This window comes from Selaginella moellendorffii, unplaced genomic scaffold, assembly GCF_000143415.4.
Source record: "Selaginella moellendorffii unplaced genomic scaffold, v1.0 SELMOscaffold_31, whole genome shotgun sequence".
NCBI classification, from domain to species: Eukaryota; Viridiplantae; Streptophyta; class Lycopodiopsida; order Selaginellales; family Selaginellaceae; genus Selaginella; species Selaginella moellendorffii.
The window spans coordinates 600,881-625,086 of NW_003314292.1; the positions used below are offsets into that span (position 1 = coordinate 600,881).

The following is a 24,206-nucleotide window of genomic DNA, read 5'->3' on the forward strand; positions in this document are numbered from 1 at the left end:
CCCCCCTCCCGCATTTCGCGGGGGTCGTCACGGGCAGCTGCCCGTCCGCCATGGCCATGCCACGCGTGCAGCTGTCCGCGTTTTCGAGGGGCCACGCGTGATGGTGCCCGCGGGCAGCATCCTCATGGCCCTGGCCGGTATCGAACCCCCGCCGGACCCCCCGCCCTTGTAAAATATTCCTTTCGCTCTCCCTCCTTTCTTTGGCATTTGATTTTGGAAGCGAAATCTATACGCGACTGGGACAAGAATCTGGCGGTTTTTCATATAGTTTTGTGGTTGGCTCTTTGTGCCTCATACAAATCCTTGTGCCACCCTTCATTACAGCCAGTTTTTCCATCAAGTTCTATCGAATTCTCCCACTTTTTCTAAAGAAGAAGATTTTTTTCTTCGATAGCTACCATGTTACTTAAACATTGCATTGTTTGTGTATGCATTTTTTGGGATCCAGCATTGGGTCCACACACACACACGGAAACTTGTCTAATCAATCCTCTTCGCATCAAGCAATGTGTTTTTAAAGGGGAAATGAAGGCCAAAAGTATGAAATGGAAATAACCTCATGGAGATTTAGTATTCTCCATGTTGGTGGTTTAGGGGGTGAAGAGAATAGGATCATCTCGTACATGGATCTCTTTCTGCCTGGCGAGGACTATGATCCTATAGGATTGATTTATATGGCATCCATGAATCGAATTGATGGATGGACCTCTCTCTCGACTGCTTTTGATGCTTCCATGCCAATTATTATAGAAGCTATCATGTCCCCGCAGCGCATAGGAAGAAATCCCAAGACAAGTTAATCCAACTCTATAGTTTTGTGGGCATAAGTTGACACGTTTTATAGTCAAGATGGCGAAGCCGGGCAACTTTGATATATAGTTTTGAATGAAATTACTATTGGGAGAAAAAGAAGTAAGCATCAGCAAGGAAACTCTCGCCATATGTCGCCCCGGAATCTTTACTCGGCATCGCTTGAATGATGAGGACTCTCTTTTTGAAAAGCTTGGGGTGATGATAATAATCTTTTGTACCACCACCTTTGGCCTTTGGCCACCCGGATTCATTCAACAACTTGGAGCTTAAGAATGAGAAGAGTCGATCTGTAGTTGAAAGCTGGATGGATCCAATAAGTAAATCCATTTGCCCCAATCTCTTGCAGCCAGCAGCAAAGCAGTGATTGTTTTGGTCACAAAAGACGCCTGATGCTTGGGAGCCAAGGTTGCAGCTTTAAATCAGAAAAATCGTTTCAGGAAATCACATTGTCAACCATCAAAGTCAACGCCACCTTTGCAAAAAAGAAATGAAAAACTTAAAGGAGAATGTAAACGCTGGGCATCCGTTGCGTTTGCCGGAGAACGTGACGGACGGGAGGGACCACAGTTTGACCTCTGGCTTGGGGCCCGCTGACGTGTCGTCATATTCCCACGTGGCCTGCCACGTGGGGCCCACGTTCCCGCCGACCTACAGATCACCACGTCACGTCAGCCGTTGACGGGTGACGCCCACTTTACCTTTCTTTATTGGTTGACTACTGGCGGTGTGAAAGGGGAAAGGGGCGGGGGAATTTTACCTACGTGGCACGGCACGCTCCACGTGGGCCCCAGGTCAATAAAGTGACCGACCGACCTGGCATGGGGCCCCATGCGCATGTGGCATGGGCCCCCTTCTTTCTCCCTCCATACCATACAATCATGATGTCCTTGAGAACACTAGATACGACATATACGCTCTCTGCTATACGTACTTTGGGGAGGTATTAGCCTGGTCAAACCAGTCTTTGGTCAACAAACGGTCTCCTTAAGCAGGAAGATCTCGTTTTCTAGGAATTTGCACCAGTCTTGGCTGGTTGTTCCAAGTTTTCCAGAAGAAGAACAGGCCACACACATTTCTAGAGTTTTCTTTTTGCAGACAATCACTTTCGCCAGTACTTACTGGTCCCAATCCATGCCTGATCAGCGAATGAAAGTACTTACTGGTCCCAATCCATGCTTGGTTAGCATATGAAAGTTTTGCCAAATCTTTCACTGCAGAACCATAATCATCGATGATCTAGATCTATCGTGATCCAAAACAGCAAGAAGCTCCTAAACATGCTGAAGAAAGAGAGAGGAATATCCATGTGATAACGAATGTGATCGATGGCAACGACCCTTCTGAGGAAATGTGCCACCTTTCAGCAACATTGTTAAAAGTTGTACCCACATAGACATCACCACGAGCTTCCCTTTGGAGATCGTGTGGAATATTTTCCTCTCCCGCTTTGGTGTGACTCTCTAGGCGAGATGCCGCTCTGCACTGAATCCGTTTAATAGATTGAAATATCCCTGCAAGGGACATGGGGAAGGTCCGTTTCCTCGCTCATCCGAATTCCTCTTCCTCTCCCTCTCAAACTACAGTCTTGATATATCACAACACATGTGTGTGCACAAACATTGAAACACCTATTTGTTAATCTTTTGAACATTCCAAACAGCATAGACAAATCTATACCGAGACAAGACACCACGACGAAGGCCTATTGCAGCGGATACATAGCGAATCATCACAACCTAGCTAGAAAAGCAACTAGAGTCAAACTAGTCAACTAGGAGAACCTCTTCACACCCAAAGAAACGCAAAAGAAATTGCCAAGAACAACAAGAACAAGAAGAATGTTGATAGATCACCTGTTTCCATATGTGCAAGACAAAACTCAGCATTGACTCTCCACTACTGGGCCGTGGACAAGCACATGAAAATTCCAGGAACGCAGCCAAAACTTTGTGACAGTCTATACACTTGGAAAGACTTTTGTGAGTGTATGCGTGTTTAATACCAAAACTTTACACTTCTCCTTTTGCCTGTCCTGACTTGTTTACATTGTCTCCCATCTCTTTGGTTGCTTTCAGTAGAAACTAGTCGTAGGGTTTGCAAGCTTTTAGCCTCATTGGCTCGCTGGCAGCTATTGGAGCTAGAAATGCAAAGATCCCCACGAAGCAGCGACAAATCTGATGAGCTTTGGTCTACGCTGCATACTTTGTAGCGAGAAGGACAATGTATAGAACGACGAAGTCAATATGTACAATGTCTTTTTTGCATCATGCGAGCCATGGGAGCGACCCAGACCCAGATCATTCTCGTTTCCCCCTATAGAGTATGCCACCTTTTCAAGTTACTAAGATTCTAGTATGTACTCGCAGGGAAGGAAAATTTCACGTCTCAATCCAAGAGTAAACAGGAATTCAAGCGGCAAGATCAGATCTTGTGCTGGAAAAAAGTGTTGACGAGAAATTAAGCAAAAGAATCGGATTTTGCTTGAAAGATTTTTTTCTTGTGTTATTGACCCTGAGGTCGTGATGTAATAATCAAACCTGCTTTCCACACGAGAAAATCATTCCACTGTGTATTTTTTGTCTTGCCTTGCATCCAAAGCAAGAAAAACAATCCTAAAAAGTAAAAGGAGAAACTCACCGGGGCCACGAAACCCTTTCCTTTTACCAGTTCCATACCATCACGGTGATTCTCTCTTCTTCTTTACTGGAAAGAAAACATAGTAAAAGCAAAAACCAAAAAAATCGTCTTCTTATAAACAATCCAAAGCATCCCTGAGATTCCTTCCACGGGAATCTCCAAAGAGGAAGAACAATATATCAAAGTCCCGCGGTTTTATCTGTTAGCAATCACAGCCAGCATAAGAAAAAGAACCAAAGAAAGAAAGAGCAAAGTACCTTAGAGCTCGCGGAGATGGTTTCTCTCAATCGGATTTAGTGGCCAGGCGCTTGGTGATGGCGGCAATGTATTTCCCCTGGTGGAACGCTGTCTCCAGCTCCAGCTTTGATGGTTGCCGAGTCCCGTCCCCGGCCAAAGTTCCAGCACCGTATGGAGAGCCGCCTTTCACTTGGACCATCTCAAACATCCCAGCGCCAGAAGTGTAGCCGATCGGCACGAAGATCATACCGTGGTGAGCAAGCTGCGTTATAGCTGTCAACCTGCACGTAAAAAAGAGAAGAGTGAGAGTGAGAGATAAAAACAATCCATGCTTTAGATGCGTGCACGAGAACGAAACGAGAATGCAATACGTACGCTGTAGTTTCTTGACCGCCTCCTTGGGAGCCAGTGCTGTAAAAGATTCCGGCCGGTTTACCGGCGAGTGTTTGGGCACGCCAGAGGCCACCAGTGGCATCCATGAAAGCTTTGAATTGTGCAGCCATCATGCCAAATCGCGTGGGAAAGCCGAATATCAGTCCGTCAGCATCAGCGAGCTGGCCAGGTTGTATGATTGGGACCTCCGACTTTGGAGGTGCTCCCATCTTGCCTAGAACGTCCTCACTTAGTGTTTCTGGCACCTGGAAATTTCGATCGCAAACTCAGTTACATAGTTTTTTTTCGACCAAGCAAGCAAGCTCTTCTCCATCACTCTCTCCCTCTCTTTTATTTTTCAGTTGACAAACAAGCACGAAAATCTGTGGCTTACCTGCCAAAGAGAAGCCTCGACACCTTCCACCGAGTTAGCGCCCTTGGTGATCTCCTGAGCCAGCTTCTCAACATGACCATACATCGAGTAGTACCTGCGCGGCATGGAAAAGAACAAAAACAAAAGTTTGATTCTTCAGTGAGCCAATCAAAAGTAAAACGAGGCATCGCATTGCTAAAGGAAGTCAACCCAGATCTGTGTGGATCTAGGGTACCCGAATGCGAGAAACAGGCAATTTGGGGCCGATCCACACAGTTCCAGGGACAATAAAAGCACAAACAACGCGGGAGCAATGCATCGCTTACAAAGGCAAGAGAGACAGGAAGGCTTACACAATGTAAACTTTGACCGCCATCGCAAACTTGCTCGAAGATGTAAGAAACGCCTCCCAGACCAAATCTCCCCTTCTGCCAGAAATGGACAGTTTAAATACAAGCCCAAATTAACTATAGATATACCGTATGTTCGTACGAAATATCGTGAGACGAGAAGGAAAAGAAAACCACGGCTTTGGTTTGGACCAGGGCTTCGATGGCTACGCCAGCGTTACGTAGAAAAAAGGTAGTTTAACAAGTATCCCACGACTTTGATGTTGAGGCTGTTTCCAAGAAGAGCATATCTGTGCAAGAACCGTAACACAACCAATCTGCAATGAGAACAGCTAAAACGTACCGTTGTTTGATAGATAAGTGATCAGGAAAGTCGAATCCCTTTGGAAAAGAATGGAAATTTGCAACCTGCAACCTCGAGCATCACAAACATATACAGAAAAAGTCGCAAGGAAATACCTCGCGTGGTGTGAAATAGCGTAAGCCAGCAGACTGCAACCATGCCAGGTCACTGAGTTCAGCCGGGTCCTTGCTAAAATACTGCGAGCACGAGAGCCATTGTGTTAGCTCAATCACAGAAAAGAAAAGAAAAGAAATCTTTCCAAAGCTACCTTGTAAAAGGATGGATTTGTGACTAAAATGGAACCAGTGCCTTTGGCATATCGTGCATAGCTCTTTGTAAAGCAGCAACATCTTCCGGAATCGGGTGTAACAATATCTTTGTCGCCACTGTTAAGAACAACTTCACAAAACGATCAACCAGCTGTCAAGGATACCATAAGCTTCTCCCCATCTTGCAATTGTAGTGGACGGGACCATATAGTCTTCCATGCAGTCGGAAGGATTTTCCAGGTACTCGCCGACAGTTTTAGTTTCAACATGGAAGTCCCTGTTGGTGGAAAAATCGAAAGGGCAGGAAACAAGTTGCCCGTTTAAGTCGGAACGTGAAAACTGGAAAGGTTCACGCTTGGCCTGGAGAAATCGCACGGGTAAGTCATGCTCTCTCTCGAACACCAACGTGATTTACCAGGCAGAAGTAACGGGGCCGAGAATATGGAATCCCAAACTGGAGCGGATTGATAATACACTCTTGTATTCTAAAACCGGTGTCTTCGAGCACTTTAATCAGCTGACTTCGTGTATGCGAAGTCTAGGAAAGGAAAAAAAAGCAAGAAAAACAGACACCGGTGAGGGAGAAAGCAATCGCAACTTAATCCCATTACCTCAAATCCAACAACGTTTTCAATAAAAACATGCGCCGGAGGAATCGACAGCGAAGAGATCGTGTCCAAAAGCTTGAGAAAGGACGAAGCTCTAGCGTCGGCAGAATCCTTCTGTAGCCCTGTCCACATTTTCCACATGAAAGGAATAAAGAGCAAAAGAATCGCACACCTTGTCGAGTGTAAGGCTGACACGGCGGAGAGAGCAGCCATGCGTCGGCCTCGTATTTGTCTAGATCGCTGACGGAAAGCCTTTGGATATTTCCCTGGATTCTCAAATCAATCAATCCAAAGCACTGTCCTAGCTAGCACACACCTGATTAGGGCGATGGCCGAAATTCCGCTCGTACACATCGTTGGCGAGCTCGTTTATCTCGAACGCCTCCACGACCGTGGCATCGATCTTGGCCTCCTCGAGTGAGAATCGCTGCAAGAACGAATGCGAGAGTGTGTGGATCCACGAATCTGCGCGATAATCTCTTTACCAGGCCACCAATGCCGCTGTAGAACTCCAAGACGCGCAGTGGCGCTCCCGCCGGCGCCATAAACCCTAAAAGAAACAAAGAAAATAAAAAGATTGTAACGGAAAGCAAAATTGGGCCAGACACAAATCTTTGAATTTTGGCGCGCCCATAAAAACAAAATAGAAAAGCTGAGAATATCCTCGGAGATACGTTAGTTGACGTGTCACCCGGTGATTCGCGCAAATCAACGGCGGGGATGGAAGCTCCCTGGAGGAGAAGAAAACCCTATTATCGGAGAGCTTGACTTCGTCGTCCCTCCGCGATGGCGTAGCGATTCTTGTAAGTAATCTCAATCCGGGAGCACAGGAATTCTCCCCGCGGCCCATCGGCATTGCCAGGATTTTCTCCGGAAGCTCTCGGTTTTATGAGGATTTCCAGCTCCCGGGGATGGAGCAGCCACTTCTCGGCAGCCAGCGCCGACCATTCTCCTTGCACCGGCTAGTGGTGGAAGATGAAGCAGCGGCTCCGGGGGAAGTGGCAATCCCGATCACACCTCTGGCATTCAAGGAGAAGCTGGTCTATGGATCGCTGGAGAGCCCCGCAGGGTTCTATCTCCCCAGGCTTTTCAACGCTTGCGAGGGCCAAGACGAGACAGAGGATTTCTTGAGCCAGGGAGGGTCTCGGCGAGCATATAATCTATACCCAACCGCGGAGGAAAAACAATGGATGCTTTACTCGAGCAAGAACGGGGATGATGAACAGGAGGAGGAGACGCCGATGGAGAGAAGGGGCTCTTCTTTTTTCGGTGGCGGTGACGAAACCACTGGACTGCTTGCTACTCTCTCGGGATTATCCAGCGAGTGCTCCGAGACTTTGGAGAAGCTGCCTGACGCCAAGGAATGCGATCATCCGGGGTTTCCTGTGAAGAGGAAGTACTTGAAAAAATCGCGGACAGCGCCAGCGCTCAACGTAAACTACTCCAAGCGGGACAAGTCGAAGAAGCTCACGAGGCCAAAGCTGGAGAGCGCCACGACCGTGGTGGTGCAAGCTAGCATCGGGCTCATGATCTATCTCGCTATCGGGGTCGCGATCTACGTGTGGAGGACGGACGACTTCTCAGGATCTTCGACGTATCCAGTCATCGACGCGCTCTACTTTTGCATCGTGACGATGTGTACCATCGGCTACGGCGACATCACCCCGACCTCTCCATCGGCGAAGCTCTTCGCGTGCTTCTTCGTGCTCGTTGGTTTCGGCTTCATCGACATACTCCTGAGTGGAATGGTGGCCTACGTTCTCGAGCGGCAAGAACACCTCCTTCTCAGTGCTGTGGAGGGGAGTCACCACGAGACGGCCAAGAACTATGTGGTGAACACGGAGAAGGGGAGGATGAGAATCCGGATGAAAGTCGGCCTAGCGCTCGGGGTCGTGTTCTTCTGCCTCGCGATCGGGACTCTCTTCATGCACTGGATGGAGGAGCTCGGGTGGCTTGACTCGTTCTATCTCTCCACCATGTCCGTGACGACGGTTGGCTACGGGGATCACACGTTCAAGACTTTCAAAGGCAGGCTTTTTGCTGCGGGGTGGTTGCTCGTGAGCACTCTGGCGGTTGCTCGGTCGTTTCTGTTTCTAGCCGAGGCGAGGATCGATAAGAGGAACCGATTGATCGCAAAGTGGGTGCTGCACAGGGAGATGACGGTGGCGGATCTAGTTGCTGCGGACATGGACAACAACGGCTTCGTCACGTAAGCTTTCAAAGTCTTTTTTTTCTCCAGTGATCTTGACTCAAGTATATATGTTTTCTCGTTGCTGCATACAGGAAGTCCGAGTATGTGATATACAAGCTCAAGGAGATGGGGAAGATCAGTGAGAAGGAGATCATGGACGTGTGTAGGCAGTTCAACGTCCTAGACAAGGATTGCTCCGGAAGAATCACGCTCTCTTGTCTGGTCAACGAAGAGAGCACTGTACGATGAGAGACTAGTGCTAGAAGTGAAAGTGTATATAAGAGAGTCAGCATCAAGAGTAAAGGAAAGTCACTCTTGTGTAATTGCCGAGATCATCGCTCTCGATGAAGATCACGGCGAAGATCGCAGCGAAGATCCTGCCTCCTCGAAAGCGGCGTAGGATCCTCCACTGGTCGGCGCTGGGAGTTTGCACGCTCGGCTCTCTCGGAGGCATCGCTCACGAGATCCTCGTCTTTCAGGGGTCCATGCCACTCTAGCCAGTGCTTAGAGAGCGGGGACTGCGGGGCGAGTGTCAAGCATTCCACCGGAGTGATCGTCGCAAGCGATGAGCTCGTTTACCACGCGGTGCGAGTCGGAGACGCTGGTGCTCGGCCTCTACAATTGGAAACTCGTCAGGAGAGTGAGCACCGTGTTTGTCATTGACGGCGTCCGAGGGAGAGAACAGTGATGAGAACTCCATATCCATAGCTCGACCAAGGCCAGCGGATGATCAAGAATCTCCTGAAAGGCTGCGTATGCGAGAACGTACACGTCTCGATCTAGATAGTATCATTCGAGTTTCCAGAAGGTTGTCGCTATCTTGAGCGTCGTAAATTTCTTCTCTCGCTAAAATTCAAAGGGAATAAGAAGACCCTGGTTGGTGCCTAACTTTGTGACAAACTTCCTGCTAAGTTGATAGCGGCCAAATCTCGCCGCGCACCGATCTTCTTTGAAATCATCTAGGGTAGAATATTTTTTTTGAAGGACCGCTTGCTTTCTTTCCGGGTTGGATACGGGGAAGCTCCAAGGAAGCTAGAAAAAGAGAACTTCTAGCCAGAAGTTTTTTTGTAGAAACGAGAGCTTGCCACGTGGCAATCCCATGCATCACATATCCCAATACTAAAGGAAAAGCGTAGTCTGTAATCCTTTATAGGGTTTGAGCAATTCATTTCAGAGTGGAAGGATTGGTGTGAGGGAGCAGGGAGCAAATTTCTGCGTGCTGGAGCTTTTCAATCTTTCATCACGGCTTTGAATCTCAAGTTTCGGAATTCCGTAGGGAGTGTGGATGTTGCCAGGAGTTTCTGCATAGCACGCGTTCTGAGTTCTCCTTCTTTCCACGGTGGTCGCGGGGCCGCTCCTGCTGCAGGAGGGCACCCATCAGATCTTCTGAATTTGGCTGGGGGCGGTGCCGGAGCTCTGTTTTCTCTTGATTGCCTCTAGGCAATCATTTGGCTCTTGCAACCTTGCAAGGCAAAGTTGAGGACAAATTCAATGGAGTCAAAGATGTTGACAATCAGGAGGATTCCAACAATTGTATCCAACTATCAGGAGAGTCTTGAATCCAAGATTGGGTGCGGCAAGAATTGTTTGGGATCTTGTTGCATTCCTGGTGAGAGATTTATTTCCTTATATATATGGTTTTCTCATACTTGTTTATTTTGCTGTAGGAGCTAGACTGCCTCTTTATCTATTTGGAAATCAGGAATTGGATGAACATGGAGAAATTCAATCAAAAGAGTTGGGGCAAAATTCCTTTCTTGATTCAGCAATTCTTGGTCAAGTATGCTTTTTTAAAGATTATTTTTATTTAAGTGAATTTAATGTTTTTATGGTGCTATAATATAGTGGGCAGATAAGCAAGCAGAAGGACTTTTTCGTTATGATGTCACTGCTTGTGATACAAAGGTAATTATTATTTATTTTATAAAGATAATGATATTAATATTATTATAATTATAAAGGTCTTACCAGGAAAATATGGCTTTATAGCTCAATTAAATGAGGGCCGACATTTGAAGAAACGTCCAACTGAATTTCGTGTGGATCAGGTTTTACAACCTTTTGATCATAAGAAATTCAATTTTACAAAGGTCGGTCAAGAGGAAATGTTATTTTGCTTTGAGCAAAGTAACAATGATAAAAGTTATTATCATTCAAAAGCATATATTAGAGGTAGCCCAAATGTGGTGGTGATTAATGTAAGTATTTTTTTTTCTTTCTCTTTATATTCTTGATTTTTAAAATTTTTTGTTATAGGTGAGTCCAATTGAATATGGGCATATATTATTAGTCCCTCGAGTATTGGATTGCATACCACAACATTTAGAGACTGATACATTTCTTTTGGCAATTTATATGGCAGCAGAAGCAAGCAGTCCATTCTTTCGCTTGGGCTATAATAGTTTGGGTGCATTTGCAACAATAAATCATCTCCATTTTCAGGTAATATTATTATATTTTATAATTGTATATTTATTTACTTTATTTTTATAGGCTTATTATTTGGGAAATTGTTTTCCTGTGGAGAAAGCTCCAACCAAATTAATACTTCACCACTATAAAGGTTTTAAAGTATATCAACTAGAAAACTATCCAGTTAAGGGTATTGTTTATGAGGTTGGAGAAAGCAACTTTGAAGAATTAGCATTTTATATTATCAAGGTTTGCAAGGGGCTTCAAGGACGAAACATTCCTTATAATATTCTTATCGCTAATAAAGGATGTCAAATCTTTTTATTTCCACAGGTAAGATTTAGATATTATAGTTTTATCATATCATATTAATTATTATTTTTGTTCAGTGTTATGCTGAGAAACAAGCTCGTGGTGAAGTTGATCTTGAGATTTTAGAAACTCAAGTGAATCCTGCAGTGTGGGAAATAAGTGGTCACATTGTTTTGAAGCGGAAAGAAGATTTTGAGAGGGCCACTGAGGAGTATGCTTGGAGATTACTGGCAGAAGTTTCAGTATCAGAAAAAGTATTTGACGAGATTATTAAACTTGTCTTCTCCTCAGCAGAAGACAAGTTTGATGCTAAACTCTATCACAAGAGTTTAATCTCTACAGATATCACTTATTACACCGTGGGGGAGAATGTCATTATGGTGTAGGAGCTTTTATATAAGCATAATAAAGCTAGTAGTTTAGGAAAAATAGCAATTGTGTAAATAAATAAGCAATTATAATGCTACTCTTAGCTTAGGAAAAAACAATGTGCTCATAATCTCACTGGAACTAAAACATCAAAATCAGTCACCGTCCATTCAGCAAGTTCTTCACTCGAACTAATATATATTTCTGTCCCGATGTCTATCGAAGGCCAGACTCTTCTTGCTGGGAACGATCCTGGGTCCTGTGAAGGCAAAACAACGTCCAGAAAAAAGAAAAACTATAAAAAAAAAAGACAAAAAGAGACTTGCCTGGTAGAAATAGAGCCTACTCGAGAGAGCTCCTGCGTCTAAAGTCCAAGTCCTTGCGTCACCAATCCATCCCTCTCCTTTCCGGCTCGGGTAGCCATTCACCGCCCACTCAGGATGAGGCAAAATCTGGACAAGCTCCTGTGGCTGCGGATTGCTGTAAGGATCGCACACGGAGAACGGATGCTCTGGAAACTCTGCGTTTGTCGGCGAGCAGTAGAGATGATAAGCCGAGTATGGGAAGTTGACGGTGTCATTGCGGTAGACTATGGTGCCGGTCGAAGTTACGTGGTATGGCGGACAGAGATCTAGCCTCGATGGAGTGCACCAGTTCGTCGTCTCTGGATTGATGATCATCTCGCTGTAGCGTGTCACGTCGGTTTTCACGTCACCGTCGCATGGCTGGCCATTGTTCTTCCAGCAGCCACCGATGTCTAGAAGATAGAACAGGCTCTGGGGGCCGCCGCCTTTGGTGACGTTGAGAGTGACAACTACTTTGAAGTTTGGTGATTCGGGAACCTGGAAGGCAAAGCGATTAGCGTAGATAAAATACTCTGAACTTTACCCGTGTCATTATGCCTCGCGTGTCCCATGGATAGCCTCCAGAAAGTCCAGAAGTTGCGTCGGCTCGGAGATAAAGCATCAGCCACGGATAGTTCTTGGATACTTGGAGCCTGTGCTTGAAGATCCAGCTTCCAGACGATATGTTCTTCTCCCACGCCACCGAGAAGAACGACATGCCCGCTGTCACATTCTCGGGGCTCCTGTTCAAGTCGTAGGTGCCGTAAAATCTGCCTTTGAGATCATCCACACAGCCATGGGAACTGCAATTCCGCTGGATGGTGGACTGTTCGTGGACAACAACCGGTTGGTTCATGCAGCCATCACCGAAGCAAGGGAATGCGTTGACAATCTTTTTGAAAGGTCTCGTCAGCTGAGTGTGAACTTGAAGAGAACTTGCTTTCGAAGTCGCCGGACATAGCCCCGAGCTCATGTCGAAGTTGCCATTTTTGAGCATCGAGTTCCAGAAGTACCAGGGATGATGGTTGCTGAAATCGGAGACTTGGCAGAGCGAAGCCAGGAACTTCTCCTTCTCAACAGCGTACAGGTCTGGATTCTGGTAGCTCTTGAATGCCCGGTTTGGAAATATATCTCCTGTCCGTAGCTGGTTGTCATTGTTTGACACGAAACTGTAAGGAGAACAGACACTATCTGCACATGAAAAAAGAAAAAAATTTAGGCGAAACAACTAAAAAAGAAAAGGGTCAGTTAAGAAAACTTACCGGGCTTGCAGACTTTATCAGTGCAATCAGCCCATCGAGGACTGGGCTGTCCTGAACCAATGTTCTCAGCACCATTGCAGAAGTTCCAGCCTTCGAGCAACACTCTGGAGTTTGGGCTTCTCATCCCTGGATCTCCCAAAGCGCTTTCATATCCACCAGTTACTGCCGTTGCTGCTTGAAAAAAAATAGCAGCACCGAGCGCTGCTGCAAATGTAGTCATTGTGGGACGGTAGATGGTTACCTGGAAGGCATCAAATTTCTGCAAAAACCGTGGATGAGTGTTGATGAGAGAGCATAGAAAATGCATGAGCCGTAAGGACGAGAAAGAAGCATGCGTCTGATATGATCCGAGAGTTAGCTTAAATCATACCTTCCAATGAAACCATGTTGGGAAAAAAGTATCTAATACGCCATAGCTAGAGCTGCTTGGTTCGTCACTATTGAACTAAACGGACAGCAACAGAGGCGCAGTTCCTTTTGAATGAAATCGTGGCGGTTTGAGCCCTGGCCATTACTCTGAGAACGGCCAATAATTACTGAAAGAGACTCATCTTTGACTAAACCCTGAGAAAGAATACTAGAAATGCAGTTGCAAATAAATTGCCTGTGGTACCAGTACCTATAGAGATGAAAATCCCCTGGTTGCCAGGCTAACCTTCTCAAAATAAATGTTAAGTCCTTAAGTTTGTTCAAGTCTGCAAAAGACAAAATACAGAACGGAAACAATAAGTCGAGCCGCTTCTGCCATTCTCGTACCTTGTGACATCGAGCAGTCTCCTGTTACTTGAAAAGTAGTAAATTGTTCTTGTCCGTTTTGTTTTCGCTAATCTTCGGAACGAACTTGGGAATCTGTAGCAAGAGTGCTCAGGAGCTAAAACAGATGAACGAGAAACCTTCGAGTACAACCTTCAAGTTTAAGGAAATCTTGGAGCCTGAACCTCAAGTCTGGCACTAGAAAAATAGGACACAAAACGAGAGAAGTTATCAGCCACGAAATAAAATAGCAATCTGTTAGAAACCGGACAAACCTCGAAGCATTACATAGAAGTCTCATCAGGCCTAGTGGCCTTCACCATCAAATTAAGCCCATCGCTCACACTTCGTGTTTGCAAGAGAAAGGGACGCATGACGATTGCCTTCGGATTCTTCCCACAAGCAAAACAGAGTGAAGATCTTGTGACGAGCAACGCAAAAAGATCCAGTACCTTCTGAGTCGATCTAGGTGGTATGAATAGCGAAATAACACCAATCTGTAAAATCACGAAAAAACGCTGGAGCAAAATGGAAGCTGGTTGACAGAAGTAAGTTTCCCTACTAAACAAGGAATGAAGCAGCTCGCAAGAAAAATTGGCTTTTAGTGCCATTGATTGTAACGAAAATCGTTTTACCCATCAAAAGTGGCAGAATACCTATAGAGAAGAAGTGCTCCTGGTCGCCAGGCCCAAGCTTCTCAAAATGAACGTATAAGAAAGCGCCAGATCCTTGAGTTTGTCAAATCTGCAATGGATGGAGTAAGCGGATGTTGCTAAGCTTTTCTTATAATTCTCGCACCTTCCAGACATCGAGGAGTGTCCAGCTCCAAAATCACACTTGAACAGCAATAGATTCTTGTCCGTCTTGTTTTCTCTCAGCTTGGCGACGAACTTTGCAGGCTCCCAGTAGGCAACTCGCGAGTCTGTCGCGAGAGTGTTTACAAAATTGAAGCAACGGAAATCAAGCCACTCACCATGAAGTCCTCCGGTTACAAGAATATCTGGATACTCACGAGGCAAGACCTGTAAGTGAACCCGTTCAGCAGTGGAAAACAAATGTAAAGCTTCATAATCACATTGTCAACTGGGGAGTAGGATTTCATGTACAAATAATCATCCTTTTTACGTGGATCTCCCCATTCCTGGACAGAAAATGATTAGAAAATATAACGCGAAGATCAAATATTCACCTCCCACTCAGCAGTAGTCAAAGGAATCGACGAGTCCAGCATTGTTGTTAGAACATCTACGAAAGGCACCTCCGCGACTGCGCATCTGTACAGATCTGGTCTCATGGTGAGAGCCGCGCCGATGAGAAGACCACCCGCACTTCTCCCCTGAATGCAAAGCTTGTCTTTGGCACAAAACTTGTTTGCAATGAGGTACTCGCCGCAGAAAATGAAGTCCTCGAATGTGTTCATCTTTTTAGTCAGCTTTCCGTCTTCGTACCATTTCCTTCCCAATTCGCCCCCGCCTCGAATGTGAGCGATTGCAAAGGTTACACCACGGTCTATTAGTGACAACCTATTCATTCTGAAATCAGGGTCAATGCAGACCTGTACGAGGACAAAAGAAAAAGTAACAGGGAGTCGGAGGAAAGAGTGAAAAAAGGAATACCTCATAGGAACCATATCCATAAAGCAAAAGTGGATCAGAGCCGTCTAGTTTTGCAAGGTCCTTTCGATAAACCATAGAAATCGGCACCTGCGTGCCATCTTGTGCAGTTGCCCATTTGCGTAGTGTTACATATTTCTCAGGCTGGAAGCCGCCAAGAACCTGAAAAACACACAAAGTTTTAGTAAACGTCAACCAGAATACAATAGCTGGATTACCTCCTGCCTCTTTTTCAGCATCGACTTTCCAGTTTCCATGTCATAGTCATAAACAGAAAAAGGTGTTGACAAGGAGGAATACTGGTACCGTAGAATCGGTGAGTTGAACTGAAATTCCTTTGGCGACAACGCATACGCAGCCTCTGGAAACTTTATCCGTACACCTTGATCCAGGCTAGTGATCGGCTCTCCTGCCGGAGGTAGTTTGAAAACTGTGATGGACTGCAAGGCATTTTCCCGTTCATAGACTACCAGATGATCCCTTGCAGCCTGAACCTCCTCAAGTTTAACACTGCAAGACAATAGTATGAGTCACGAAGATCCGTCAAAGGTCGAACAAACCTCGGTCGGTGAGGGAGTACCAGCGTTGTGGACGAAACGTCATTGACAGGACACACATAAAGCTCGGAGTTGTAAGTATCATCCGTCCTCTTGGTGATAAAGAAGTGCTCTCCTCTATGACTTGCACTCGTATCAACACCTTCAACGCGTGGTGTCAAGTACTTCAACTCCTTCACCGGACTCTTGTTCTCCAGATAGAGAACAAAAGACGTCGTCTTAGTCCCGGAGTGCACAAACGTATACTCTTTGCTTTCCGACGAACCCATGTCCAGAAAGCACGTCTCATCTTCTTCGTGGTAGAGACAAACGTCCTCCGATTGTTCATTTCCAATCTTGTGATACCAAGCCTAGCAAAAGCACAAGTCTCCAATGAGAAAGACAAAGAAGAAAAGCATTTGACAGACCTTGTAAGGGCGATGAATATCATCCTGAGTCACGTAAGCTATCGACTCGTTGTCAATCCATTTGATATCTTCGACAGCACCCTTAAGAACAGGTCCCAGCAGCTGTTTGCTCGCAATGTCCACGACGTAGATGCTAAAAATCTCATCCCCCACAGTGTCTTCGGTGTAAGCCAATCTCGTGTGGTCTGGACTCACCTAAAAGAAACCACGCATATACAAACCAAATAAAAGCTAGAAAAGAAAACTTACTTGGACATCCCCCACAATGTAGAACTTGTGAGAGGCAGCTTTCTCGTTCTCGTCTAGAAGAACTTCCTCCTCTTGAGCATCGTCCATGATCTCGTCAATCGAGCCCGGGCCTTCACCTCCAGGAATTTTCCTCCGGCAGTGGACTTTGTACTGCTTACCTTCCAATTCCTTCTCATAGTAGAAGTAAGGCCCATCTCTCACAGGGACACTCGTATCATCCTCTTTGATTCTCCCTTTCATCTCCGCGAAGATTTCTTCCTCGAACTTCTTCGTGTCTGCGCAAAGAAGAAGATAAGCGCGAGCAATGCAATGTATGAGGCTTGCCTGCCATGACTTGCTCCGTGTACGCATTCTCGGCCTTGAGATGAGCCAGTACCTTTTGATCCGCGCGCTTGTCATCCCTAAGCCAGAAGTAGAAATCCTCCCGAGAATCGCCAAAGAGCTCGAATTCCTGCTTGAGCCGAGGCGCTACCGGTGGAATCATCGCTGCGACACGGCCTGTCGATCCGTCAGCTGCTACGGCGGCGCCTAGCTCCAATCCTCCGCGGCAGCACAGACCAAGGCCGAGATGGAATGCGATCACCTGGCGCCGGCTGGGCGACGCGATCGCCCGCGCGATAGGGTTTCTCCGCGAGACGCTCGAGGCAGAGAATCCAAATGAAGAAAGCACTATACAAGAAGCCATTTTGGCGTCTTTATTATCGTTTTCTTCTATCACGCAAAGACAATCGTCTTTGTTTTGTCTCGACCGTATCGCAAGATGCGCTGCTCGCAGTAGTACTTGATCGCTCGATCCAGGCACTGTCTCTCGAGGCTCTCGGATTTCATGGCGAAGCTTTCCAGTGTGTCACGGTGTGAGACGCGCTCCACCTGTGTTGTTTGATCATCGATTCACCGTCAGTAAATTCGCAAACTCTGGCAAGCAAATCTAGCAACTTGGTGCTCACCATCTGCTCGATTATGGGTCCAGCGTCCAGTTCCTCGCACACAAAGTGCGTTGTGGCACCGATCAGCTTCACTCCAGCTTCGTAAGCCTGCGAGAACAAAGCATAAGTTAGTTAACGAGTGGAAGAATGAAGGAGACTTTTGGTACCTGTCTGTATGGATTGGCGCCCTTGAAAGATGGTAGCAATCCGTGATGGATGTTGATGATGTCCTTGCCATAGCGAGCTATGAAATCACCAGAGAGAATCTGCCTGACAGAAAAGAAAAACTTGATCTCTTCGCTTGGTTGGAAATACCTGCATGTATCGAGCCAAAACCAGGAAATCTGTCCCGGAAACAAGCTCCAATATATCGTCCTCCCTTTTGTTCGTCTTCGTTGTTGGAAGATAGTGATATGGAATGCCGTGACGCTTTAAGAAGCGCCATATATGAGTATCTTCCCCTCGAACATGATTACTGTGGAAAAAACCACGTAAAACACGATAGAGAATCGAATCTCACTCTTACAAGCTTACCTTATCACGCATTCTATTTGCACTGGAAGCATTCCATCCTGCCAGCGATGGAGCAGATTTACCAAGCAGTGATCCTGGAACGCATTGAGTTTTAGAACGTGTTCTTCTATTATAGCACGAAAAAAACGATTGATTTACCTGCAAAGATGCGAAGACGGCGACTTTCATATCCCTGTCCATCCCAGGAACATTGACGACTGATTTCCCTACGAATTGCTTCCCAATCTCTTGGAACGAGTTCTCCATTTCCTCCCGCGTCCACTGCACGGGATTGAAAGAAAACTGACTGGGTGATGGCGGCCACTAGAAAATTTTCCTCCTGCCTATCTCACGAAAGGACAAAAAGAGATTGTTGCTTCTTACCATCGTGAATTGAAAACCGGCTCATCGCGGGAGTCCATGTCCACGAAAATGTCCGTGCTTGTGATATTCGCGCCGTGACCAGAGAGGCAATCCGATATCCTTGCAACAATTCCCACTTGATCCTGGAACAATCGCGTTGAAGATCCTGGAAATACTCGCGATAATCACATACCGGGCACTGCAAGACATGGATTCCATGGTGCGTGAGCTTCGATGTCGACGAATAGAGCCGCCGCTGGTGCCTGGAGCCCAATGCGAGCAGAGATTTCGCCATACTCGACTATGCCGGGAGCATTCTCCCTCTCGGCGCGTGATAAACCCTAGCCGGAGCTCCACACAACGAGCATTCCATGACGCTCGCGTGACAAGCTTTTTAAGGCAAAAACCTCTCTTTACCGTCGGATGCCAATTAGCACACGTGGAACGATCGCGTGCGTTGGATTGCACCATACAAATGGATAAACCAATTCAATCTCATTAGCATAATTTAAACGTCCACCATAGCCAAGCTTGCCAAGCCTTAGGACACTACTCCAGTGTGTTCTTCACGATCGCGGCATTCTCCTCGAGTCATAGAAATCTCTTCCACTGTGCTCCCGCGAGAATTCTCTGTCCCTGGAGAAATCCTGGCCATCATAGGAAGATCTTCCACCACCAAAGTGGTGCTGCTCCCTCTCTCTTTCTCTCGCAGCGTCCCGGCGCTCGTATAGATCTCTATCCCTGCTCCTCGTCTTCTCGGGATAATCTCTATCCCGCGAGAACTCTCGATCCCTGTCCCGGGAGCTCTCTCGCTCCAGCGGCATCCGGCTGCTTCGCTCCCTGTCCATCCTTTCCAATTGATCTCTATCCCTTTTCAAGCTCCCCTCCCGGCCATTCGAAGCGCTTCCTCCCGGGTGGTAGTAGCCACCATGCCCATTCAATCCTTTGCTAGCTCCTGGCAAATCACCTCTTTCCTGCGATGGCGTGCTCTTCTCGGTGCCATGATCGTTGCTGGGTCTCTCTAGCGATGGCGCTCTCTCTTCCTCGATCGTTTGCGTGCTAAGTTTGCTGTAAGTCGAGTCCACAGCCTCGGCAATCTCCTTGCCCAAGTTCTCTTTCGAGAGGATTAGTTCCCATGCTGCCTTGGAAGCTCTGTCAAGAACAGGACCCCTGGAGATGAAAGGTTTTAAATCTCTGCTTCTTCTTCCTATCGGCAAAGATGGAAACGATTCACTTACTCGAGCTCGCGGCGCAGCGCATCGAAGAGCTCCCGCCGCGTTTTGTTGTCCGCCCCGGGGCTGTTGAGACACTGGCTCTTCTCCACCAGCGATTGCGTGTATCGCTTGAGATCTTCCTGGAGAATTTCGATAGCTGAGCACGAAATTTCACGAGAATTTTGCTCTTACATTGCTCTTGAGCTGCGCCGTGACCTTGCCGCGCAGAGCGTCGAATGTGCCGTCGTTCATGAGCGATTCCAGCACCTCCTGGGGCTTGACAACGCGCGCGGCGACGAGAGCGGCACTGGCAGCGGCGGCCGTGGCGGCCGCCTCGTCACCATGGCCGCCGCTCGTCGCGCCTTCCATTCGCGCATAAACCCTAACAGACCCTAAAGGGCAAAAAATATCCAAGAACCCCTAAAACCCCACTTGGAAAGATTTTGTCAAGCAAAATTCTTACATCGCAGTTCTTCCATTCTCACTCCTCTTCCTAAAGGGCAAAAAATATCCAAGAACCCCTAAAACCATTTGCCTTTGAAAACAATCAAACACTTGGAACTAAAAAGATTAGCTTGGAAAAATTTTGTCAAGCAAAATTCTTACACCATCTTCCATTCTCACTGAGAGCCTTCTTCCTCTTCCGGAATTCCACGAAGATAGAGTACATTGTTACACCTGGTAGAAGCAAAACGATCAAACCTCCGAGAGGAGAAAAAAACTTGGAAAAACCTTATCAGCACTTCGCCCAGATTTCCTGCGAACTGCCCATCGATGAACTCTTCCGTATTGCCCAGCTGCGAAGAAAGAAACACGAATTTCAATCCTACCAAAGATAGACCAAAGCTAGAGCAAACCTGCAAATTCATGTAAGAATCGACCGAGATCAAGAACCCTGCCACGCGAAAGACCAGATTTTTTGTGTTAGAAGACAATGAGAAGAAACAGCATTGCGAGTTTACCTTTGTACTCCATGCCCCACTTGAGCTTAACCATGACGGCCTTCCCCGTGAGCTCATTGAGAAACGGCTTGGGATTCACAGGCACGGTCTGCAAGAAATCGAGAAAAACAGAGAATCAGCCGAGATAACGCGCAGCGCCATCGATCGCTTACCGCCATCGCTCACCGAGCTCCTAGGGTTCGCGCCAAACCCAAAACCCTAAAACATCAAAAAGAATGTGTTTTGCTCTCTCTGAGAGTCGAACTCAGGACCTCCCGCTTACTAAACGGGTGCTCTGACCAACTGAGCTAAAAGAGCTTGTTATGCTAATAGAGTTTCTTAAGATAATCTTCTTCCACGTGTCAGGTGTCCAGTTCAGCCCTATAAAGCTGCCCTAACTATTTTCATTTGCCCGGAGGGGGGAAATTCGAATCGCGGCGCGATGCTTTAGATTGGCGGTGCGGCTATGGCGACGACGAGGCAAGTCCTCCAGATTCTCGAGTCGTATCAGAAGGCGCGTATCACATTCTCCCAGACGGTAGCTGAGTTGTCCAACAATGCACAGGTTTGGCGCTCGGATCCATCAAACCCTGATTTGGGGCACCCAGATCACGCGTTTCGCCTTGTGGCTTCTAGAATGTGGAGATTCTTCACACGGCTGGGGTCCTGGAGTTGCTGCGCCCCTTGTTGATCGATTCCATTCCCACAATCCAGCAAACCTCGGCGCTGGGATTGGGAAGGCTCGCCAATTGGAGCGAAGACATGGCGGAGGAGGTTGTGTCGCATCATCTCCTGGTTCAGCTTGTCTTCTCCCTGAAGTAAGTTTTCTTTTCAATTTTTTTCTTCTCTTGCCGAGTTTTCTAAGTTTTTCAAGCGTGATCTTCTTTTCTTCTTATCCTTCTTGGCAAATTTTTTTCCTAAAAACTAAGAAGTTTTTTTTTCTTGCGCCAGCTTGTCTTGTCCTTGAAGTAAGTTTTTTCCTCGGTTTCTTCTCAGTCTTCTACTTCGCTTGCTGAGTTTTCTAGCTGCTTGAGCTTCTTTTCTTCTTACCAAGAACTAATAAGTGTTTTTCTTTTCTGCTCTTGCCAGGAATCAAAATAGATATAGCAAGAAGGCATCGGCATCTGTGTTACGCTCCGTGGCTAAACACAATGCCGAGCTTGCACAGGCAGTCGTTGAATCCGGTGCCTTGGAGGACTTGGTTTCATGCCTCGAGGAGTTTGATCCTTCGGTGAAGGAAGTTGGAGCTACAGCAGTGGGTAATGTTGCCAAACACAACGTCAAGCTTGCGCGGGCTGTTGTGGATGCCGGTGCCGTTCCGCTCCTTGTTCTTTGTGTCCAGGTGCGATATTCATCTATTTCGCTTCTACATATGCCGTAAAGTTTTCTTCTTCTTTTGTATGCTGTCAGGAGCCGGAACTTATATTAAAACGTGCAGCCTTGGCTGCTCTTGCAGACATCGCAAAGCATGCACCGGAGCTTGCACAGCTCGTGGTTGATGCTGGCACTGTTCCTTTCATTGCTCCTCTCGTTGTACATATTGACGCCAAGATTAAGAGGCAGGTAATTTTCTTCTAAGGCTTTTCTTCATCGCAGCTAATGTCGGGTAAGAACTCTTCTCTTCAGTTTTTAGTCTAAGCGCGTCTCGTCGCTTTGTTTTATCTCTCAGGTTTGCTTGTGCCTGGGCCAAATCGCTAGACACACGGTCGATCTTGCTGAGGTACGATCTTTATCACAGACCAGTTGAGATCTCAACAGCAACCCTGCGGTTTCTTACAGGTTTTACTTGCAGCGGAGCTGTTCCCAAAGCTGTTTTTGTGTCTAAAAGATATAGATCACCAAGTAAGACGGCAAGCGGCCATTCTCGTGAGAGAAGTTGCCAAGCACACACCGCAAATGGCACAGTTCATCGTCTCCACTGGTGGTGTTGCAGCACTAGTGGATAACTGTGCCGAATGTTTAGGCAATGATCGCTTACCAGGTACAAGCTTTGTTCTCGCAATTTTGAAGGCTTGTTGTCCGTATACACTAAAGTTTTTCTTCGTTTATGCGCAGCTATCATGGCTTTGGGATATATCGCGGCTTTTGACGAGTCTTTGTCTACAACCATCATCCAGTCCAACGGGGTAAAGCCACTGGTAGACGCTCTCACCAACGAGCAGGAAGATCACATCCAAAGTGCCAGTGCGTGGTCACTCGGACAAGTCGGAAGGCACAGTCCGGTTCACTCGCTCGCCGTTGCTGAAGCCGGAGTTCTTCCCCAGCTGGTCACCCGACTTTTGGCCGAGACAAGCAGCGAAGATCTTCGTAGCAAGTGCAAGAGAGCTCTGAAGGCGATCATAGAGCACCTGACTCACATCCCGGCTTTAGATTCTCTTCTCCAGGTAACACTGTTTGAAAAACTATTTCCTCTCAGCTTATTGTTCTTGAGCTCTCTCTCCAGGGGCCACCGTTGCCAATCGAGACATTGAAGTACGTGATAGCGCAGCTCGCTAAGGTTCTTCCAAACGATCCCGAGGGAAGAACGAAGTTTGTCACGTCGGGTGGCCTCGAGAAGCTGCTCCAGATGAATTTCGGGCCGGATCCAGAGATAAAGAGCCTAGTGGACGGCGTGAATGCGAGCTATCCCAAAGAAGTTGTCCAGTACTACGATCCGGGCTACGAGGAGATCCTTCTACAAAAGCTCACAGGGGCCAAACCAGGGAAATAAAGAAACCATTTATCTTCGTTTCATCTCATCTGTCAATAGACAAAAGAACGAACTTTGCAAACATCCTTTGAGCTACAAGACTTTTGCAAAGAGAAACTTACTAGTGTTCGATCGATTCTCAAGCAACAACTTTGAGGGTCACTCCGGTTGAGCCAAATCCTCCAGCTCCCCTGACGGTGAGATCCAGGTCCTCGACTTCCAGGACGGGAGGAGTGACAATCTTCTCCAGTATGAGCTGAGCAATCCGATCCCCGGCTTTGATCGAAAACTCCGTGTCAGAGTGATTGAAAAGGATGACACCGAGTGGTCCGCGATAGTCGGCGTCTATAACACCAGCGCCCACGTCGATCGAGTGCTTCCATGCCAGTCCAGAGCGTGGAGCTGCGAAAGAAAAAAAGCTTTAGCCTTGATCTCTCTTTTCATGAAGAGGAGAGGATTTGCTCACCAATGCGGCCATAAGTTCCTTCCGGAAGTGCCACCGAGAGATCGGTTTGAATAAGCGCCTTGCCTCTGGCAGGAACAACGCTATCATACGCACTGCCGCCCCCAAAATCGAAGCTTTAGAACGCGAGAATGAACGCCAGAGCTGCCCAAACCTGGAGAGATCGTAGCCGGCGGCGAGCGCTGAGCCTCTGGACGGCAAAATGGCGCACGCCGAGAGCTTCTTGACAAGAAGAGACATCCCGCCGCCCACACCAAGCCCTAGGAGGAGCTCGAATTCGCGCCAAAATCTAAAATCTAGGGCTCACAAGTCTGAGCTGGCAGCCGCGTGTACCCTAATTAAACACGTCGGCGCGCGCCCTATCCCATATGCAATGGCGCAAAGTGGTGCCGGGGTTTGAGTATATAAAGAGAGGGCTGGGACAGCACAATCCATACCTTTCTCGGCCTTTTGGCTAAGATCAAGTGTAGTATCTGTTCTTATCAGTTTAATAGCTGATATGGGACCACGTGTCCCAACGCTATTAACCTAATTTTTTGTGGGAGGAGGGCCACCGGTAGCTTGCTACCCGGCCTTCCACGTGTCGCTTTGGCCTTACACTACAGCCTTAGCCTGGCACAACCCAA

General features: G+C 47.1%; 10 protein-coding genes and 2 non-coding genes across 14 annotated transcripts; 4 read left to right on the forward strand and 8 right to left on the reverse strand.

The window, feature by feature from the left end:
• Positions 1–3,428: 3,428 nt before the first annotated feature.
• Positions 3,429–6,551, reverse strand: LOC9649401 (probable NAD(P)H dehydrogenase (quinone) FQR1-like 1). Of its 3 annotated transcripts, XM_024681698.1 has the most exons (11): positions 6,488–6,551; positions 6,319–6,429; positions 6,175–6,268; positions 6,006–6,124; positions 5,810–5,932; positions 5,559–5,754; positions 5,394–5,500; positions 5,242–5,322; positions 5,126–5,190; positions 4,912–5,072; positions 4,791–4,860 (listed from the first exon to the last, which is right to left on the reverse strand). In XM_024681698.1, the coding sequence occupies exons 1-10, from the start codon at positions 6,545–6,547 to the stop codon at positions 5,000–5,002; spliced, it is 1,029 nt and encodes a 342-aa protein (XP_024537466.1). In that variant the 5' UTR covers positions 6,548–6,551; the 3' UTR covers positions 4,791–4,860; positions 4,912–4,999. The 3 variants fall into 3 exon arrangements, with proteins under 3 accessions (XP_024537468.1, XP_024537466.1, XP_024537467.1); XM_024681699.1 differs by lacking the exons at positions 4,791–4,860; positions 4,912–5,072; positions 5,126–5,190 and having other exon boundaries at positions 5,240–5,322; positions 5,394–5,511; XM_024681700.1 differs by lacking the exons at positions 5,126–5,190; positions 5,242–5,322; positions 5,394–5,500; ... (4 more) ...; positions 6,319–6,429; positions 6,488–6,551 and adding exons at positions 3,429–3,649; positions 3,708–3,968; positions 4,063–4,325; positions 4,454–4,547 and having other exon boundaries at positions 4,786–4,860; positions 4,912–5,027.
• A 200-nt stretch (positions 6,552–6,751) lies between these two features.
• On the forward strand, positions 6,752–8,566 carry LOC9649504 (two-pore potassium channel 5). The gene is made up of 2 exons (XM_002976473.2): positions 6,752–8,211; positions 8,286–8,566. The coding sequence occupies exons 1-2, from the start codon at positions 6,914–6,916 to the stop codon at positions 8,440–8,442; spliced, it is 1,455 nt and encodes a 484-aa protein (XP_002976519.2). The 5' UTR covers positions 6,752–6,913; the 3' UTR covers positions 8,443–8,566.
• A 598-nt stretch (positions 8,567–9,164) lies between these two features.
• LOC9649131 (GDP-L-galactose phosphorylase 1) lies at positions 9,165–11,402 on the forward strand. Its single transcript, XM_002976474.2, has 7 exons — positions 9,165–9,802; positions 9,861–9,973; positions 10,039–10,098; positions 10,155–10,391; positions 10,450–10,635; positions 10,687–10,938; positions 10,995–11,402. Exons 1-7 carry the CDS (start codon positions 9,685–9,687, stop codon positions 11,301–11,303), a joined length of 1,275 nt encoding a protein of 424 aa, XP_002976520.2. The 5' UTR covers positions 9,165–9,684; the 3' UTR covers positions 11,304–11,402.
• LOC9649132 lies at positions 11,344–14,177 on the reverse strand. The gene is made up of 9 exons (XM_024681693.1): positions 14,098–14,177; positions 13,921–14,037; positions 13,799–13,843; positions 13,649–13,741; positions 13,263–13,587; positions 12,893–13,151; positions 12,175–12,821; positions 11,613–12,128; positions 11,344–11,545 (listed from the first exon to the last, which is right to left on the reverse strand). Exons 6-9 carry the CDS (start codon positions 13,110–13,112, stop codon positions 11,411–11,413), a joined length of 1,518 nt encoding a protein of 505 aa, XP_024537461.1. The 5' UTR covers positions 13,113–13,151; positions 13,263–13,587; positions 13,649–13,741; positions 13,799–13,843; positions 13,921–14,037; positions 14,098–14,177; the 3' UTR covers positions 11,344–11,410.
• Positions 14,178–14,229: 52 nt separating this feature from the next.
• LOC9649505 (protease 2) lies at positions 14,230–17,156 on the reverse strand. Its single transcript, XM_024681689.1, has 11 exons — positions 16,796–17,156; positions 16,472–16,746; positions 16,223–16,417; positions 15,819–16,165; positions 15,477–15,768; positions 15,262–15,420; positions 14,835–15,200; positions 14,721–14,786; positions 14,619–14,667; positions 14,444–14,567; positions 14,230–14,389 (listed from the first exon to the last, which is right to left on the reverse strand). The coding sequence occupies exons 1-11, from the start codon at positions 17,154–17,156 to the stop codon at positions 14,302–14,304; spliced, it is 2,322 nt and encodes a 773-aa protein (XP_024537457.1). The 3' UTR covers positions 14,230–14,301.
• LOC9649506 (formyltetrahydrofolate deformylase 2, mitochondrial) lies at positions 17,144–18,636 on the reverse strand. The gene is made up of 8 exons (XM_002976621.2): positions 18,467–18,636; positions 18,295–18,416; positions 18,070–18,217; positions 17,932–18,005; positions 17,713–17,872; positions 17,565–17,663; positions 17,419–17,505; positions 17,144–17,341 (listed from the first exon to the last, which is right to left on the reverse strand). Exons 1-8 carry the CDS (start codon positions 18,566–18,568, stop codon positions 17,186–17,188), a joined length of 948 nt encoding a protein of 315 aa, XP_002976667.1. The 5' UTR covers positions 18,569–18,636; the 3' UTR covers positions 17,144–17,185.
• A 117-nt stretch (positions 18,637–18,753) lies between these two features.
• LOC9649507 (serine/threonine-protein kinase prpf4B) lies at positions 18,754–19,880 on the reverse strand. Its single transcript, XM_002976622.2, has 3 exons — positions 19,680–19,880; positions 19,512–19,627; positions 18,754–19,443 (listed from the first exon to the last, which is right to left on the reverse strand). Exons 1-3 carry the CDS (start codon positions 19,854–19,856, stop codon positions 18,840–18,842), a joined length of 897 nt encoding a protein of 298 aa, XP_002976668.2. The 5' UTR covers positions 19,857–19,880; the 3' UTR covers positions 18,754–18,839.
• Positions 19,881–20,023: 143 nt separating this feature from the next.
• LOC9649508 (probable small nuclear ribonucleoprotein F) lies at positions 20,024–20,665 on the reverse strand. Its single transcript, XM_002976623.2, has 5 exons — positions 20,602–20,665; positions 20,450–20,537; positions 20,345–20,382; positions 20,220–20,284; positions 20,024–20,165 (listed from the first exon to the last, which is right to left on the reverse strand). The coding sequence occupies exons 1-5, from the start codon at positions 20,605–20,607 to the stop codon at positions 20,108–20,110; spliced, it is 255 nt and encodes an 84-aa protein (XP_002976669.1). The 5' UTR covers positions 20,608–20,665; the 3' UTR covers positions 20,024–20,107.
• Positions 20,666–20,672: 7 nt separating this feature from the next.
• Positions 20,673–20,746, reverse strand: TRNAT-AGU. The gene has a single exon. It is a non-coding gene; the product is annotated as a tRNA-Thr (tRNA).
• A 134-nt stretch (positions 20,747–20,880) lies between these two features.
• Positions 20,881–23,199, forward strand: LOC9649509 (sperm-associated antigen 6). Its single transcript, XM_002976475.2, has 8 exons — positions 20,881–20,993; positions 21,065–21,246; positions 21,518–21,770; positions 21,839–21,991; positions 22,098–22,148; positions 22,208–22,409; positions 22,484–22,812; positions 22,872–23,199. The coding sequence occupies exons 1-8, from the start codon at positions 20,895–20,897 to the stop codon at positions 23,136–23,138; spliced, it is 1,536 nt and encodes a 511-aa protein (XP_002976521.1). The 5' UTR covers positions 20,881–20,894; the 3' UTR covers positions 23,139–23,199.
• LOC9649133 (deoxyuridine 5'-triphosphate nucleotidohydrolase) lies at positions 23,136–23,873 on the reverse strand. The gene is made up of 3 exons (XM_002976624.2): positions 23,735–23,873; positions 23,584–23,675; positions 23,136–23,519 (listed from the first exon to the last, which is right to left on the reverse strand). The coding sequence occupies exons 1-3, from the start codon at positions 23,818–23,820 to the stop codon at positions 23,257–23,259; spliced, it is 441 nt and encodes a 146-aa protein (XP_002976670.1). The 5' UTR covers positions 23,821–23,873; the 3' UTR covers positions 23,136–23,256.
• A 140-nt stretch (positions 23,874–24,013) lies between these two features.
• LOC112348685 lies at positions 24,014–24,206 on the forward strand. The gene has a single exon (XR_002993143.1). It is a non-coding gene; the product is annotated as a U2 spliceosomal RNA (small nuclear RNA).

Bases quoted from the DNA above. Each gene is read 5' to 3' on its own strand.
- LOC9649133 (XM_002976624.2), bottom strand. From the start codon at position 23,820: ATGTCTCTTCTTGTCAAGAAGCTCTCGGCGTGCGCCATTTTGCCGTCC. The intron at 23,676-23,734 runs GTTTGGGCAGCT...TGGGGGCGGCAG, and splicing joins GCCGGCTACGATCTCTCCAG to TGCGTATGATAGCGTTGTTC. The intron at 23,520-23,583 runs GTGAGCAAATCC...TTTCTTTCGCAG, and splicing joins AGGAACTTATGGCCGCATTG to CTCCACGCTCTGGACTGGCA.
- LOC9649507 (XM_002976622.2), bottom strand. From the start codon at position 19,856: ATGGAAGGCGCGACGAGCGGCGGCCATGGTGACGAGGCGGCCGCCACG. The intron at 19,628-19,679 runs GTAAGAGCAAAA...GAAATTCTCCAG, and splicing joins CGGCGCAGCTCAAGAGCAAT to GAAGATCTCAAGCGATACAC. The intron at 19,444-19,511 runs GTAAGTGAATCG...TTTCATCTCCAG, and splicing joins GCGCTGCGCCGCGAGCTCGA to GGGTCCTGTTCTTGACAGAG.
- LOC9649132 (XM_024681693.1), bottom strand. From the start codon at position 13,112: ATGACTACATTTGCAGCAGCGCTCGGTGCTGCTATTTTTTTTCAAGCA. The intron at 12,822-12,892 runs GTAAGTTTTCTT...TTTCATGTGCAG, and splicing joins TGATAAAGTCTGCAAGCCCG to ATAGTGTCTGTTCTCCTTAC. The intron at 12,129-12,174 runs GTAAAGTTCAGA...TTTGCCTTCCAG, and splicing joins CGCGAGGCATAATGACACGG to GTTCCCGAATCACCAAACTT.
- LOC9649504 (XM_002976473.2), top strand. From the start codon at position 6,914: ATGGAGCAGCCACTTCTCGGCAGCCAGCGCCGACCATTCTCCTTGCAC. The intron at 8,212-8,285 runs GTAAGCTTTCAA...TGCTGCATACAG, and splicing joins GACAACAACGGCTTCGTCAC to GAAGTCCGAGTATGTGATAT.
- LOC9649131 (XM_002976474.2), top strand. From the start codon at position 9,685: ATGGAGTCAAAGATGTTGACAATCAGGAGGATTCCAACAATTGTATCC. The intron at 10,099-10,154 runs GTAATTATTATT...ATAATTATAAAG, and splicing joins TCACTGCTTGTGATACAAAG to GTCTTACCAGGAAAATATGG. The intron at 10,392-10,449 runs GTAAGTATTTTT...TTTTTGTTATAG, and splicing joins CAAATGTGGTGGTGATTAAT to GTGAGTCCAATTGAATATGG.
- LOC9649505 (XM_024681689.1), bottom strand. From the start codon at position 17,156: ATGGCTTCTTGTATAGTGCTTTCTTCATTTGGATTCTCTGCCTCGAGC. The intron at 16,166-16,222 runs GTCTGTCAAATG...TGCTTTTGCTAG, and splicing joins ATATTCATCGCCCTTACAAG to GCTTGGTATCACAAGATTGG. The intron at 15,421-15,476 runs GTAATCCAGCTA...TGTGTTTTTCAG, and splicing joins TGCTGAAAAAGAGGCAGGAG to GTTCTTGGCGGCTTCCAGCC.
- LOC9649508 (XM_002976623.2), bottom strand. The intron at 20,383-20,449 runs GTAAACTCGCAA...TTCGCGTGGCAG, and splicing joins GTGGGGCATGGAGTACAAAG to GGTTCTTGATCTCGGTCGAT. The intron at 20,166-20,219 runs GTTTTTCCAAGT...TGCTTCTACCAG, and splicing joins CTGGGCGAAGTGCTGATAAG to GTGTAACAATGTACTCTATC.
- LOC9649509 (XM_002976475.2), top strand. From the start codon at position 20,895: ATGGCGACGACGAGGCAAGTCCTCCAGATTCTCGAGTCGTATCAGAAG. The intron at 21,771-21,838 runs GTGCGATATTCA...GTATGCTGTCAG, and splicing joins TCCTTGTTCTTTGTGTCCAG to GAGCCGGAACTTATATTAAA. The intron at 22,410-22,483 runs GTACAAGCTTTG...GTTTATGCGCAG, and splicing joins AGGCAATGATCGCTTACCAG to CTATCATGGCTTTGGGATAT.
- LOC9649401 (XM_024681698.1), bottom strand. From the start codon at position 6,547: ATGGCGCCGGCGGGAGCGCCACTGCGCGTCTTGGAGTTCTACAGCGGC. The intron at 6,269-6,318 runs GTGTGTGCTAGC...TTGAGAATCCAG, and splicing joins TCGGCCATCGCCCTAATCAG to GGAAATATCCAAAGGCTTTC. The intron at 5,501-5,558 runs GTATCCTTGACA...GTGGCGACAAAG, and splicing joins AAGATGGGGAGAAGCTTATG to ATATTGTTACACCCGATTCC.
- LOC9649506 (XM_002976621.2), bottom strand. From the start codon at position 18,568: ATGGCGAAATCTCTGCTCGCATTGGGCTCCAGGCACCAGCGGCGGCTC. The intron at 18,417-18,466 runs GTATGTGATTAT...CGATTGTTCCAG, and splicing joins TCCATGTCTTGCAGTGCCCG to GATCAAGTGGGAATTGTTGC. The intron at 17,506-17,564 runs GTACCAAAAGTC...TTGTTCTCGCAG, and splicing joins GCGCCAATCCATACAGACAG to GCTTACGAAGCTGGAGTGAA.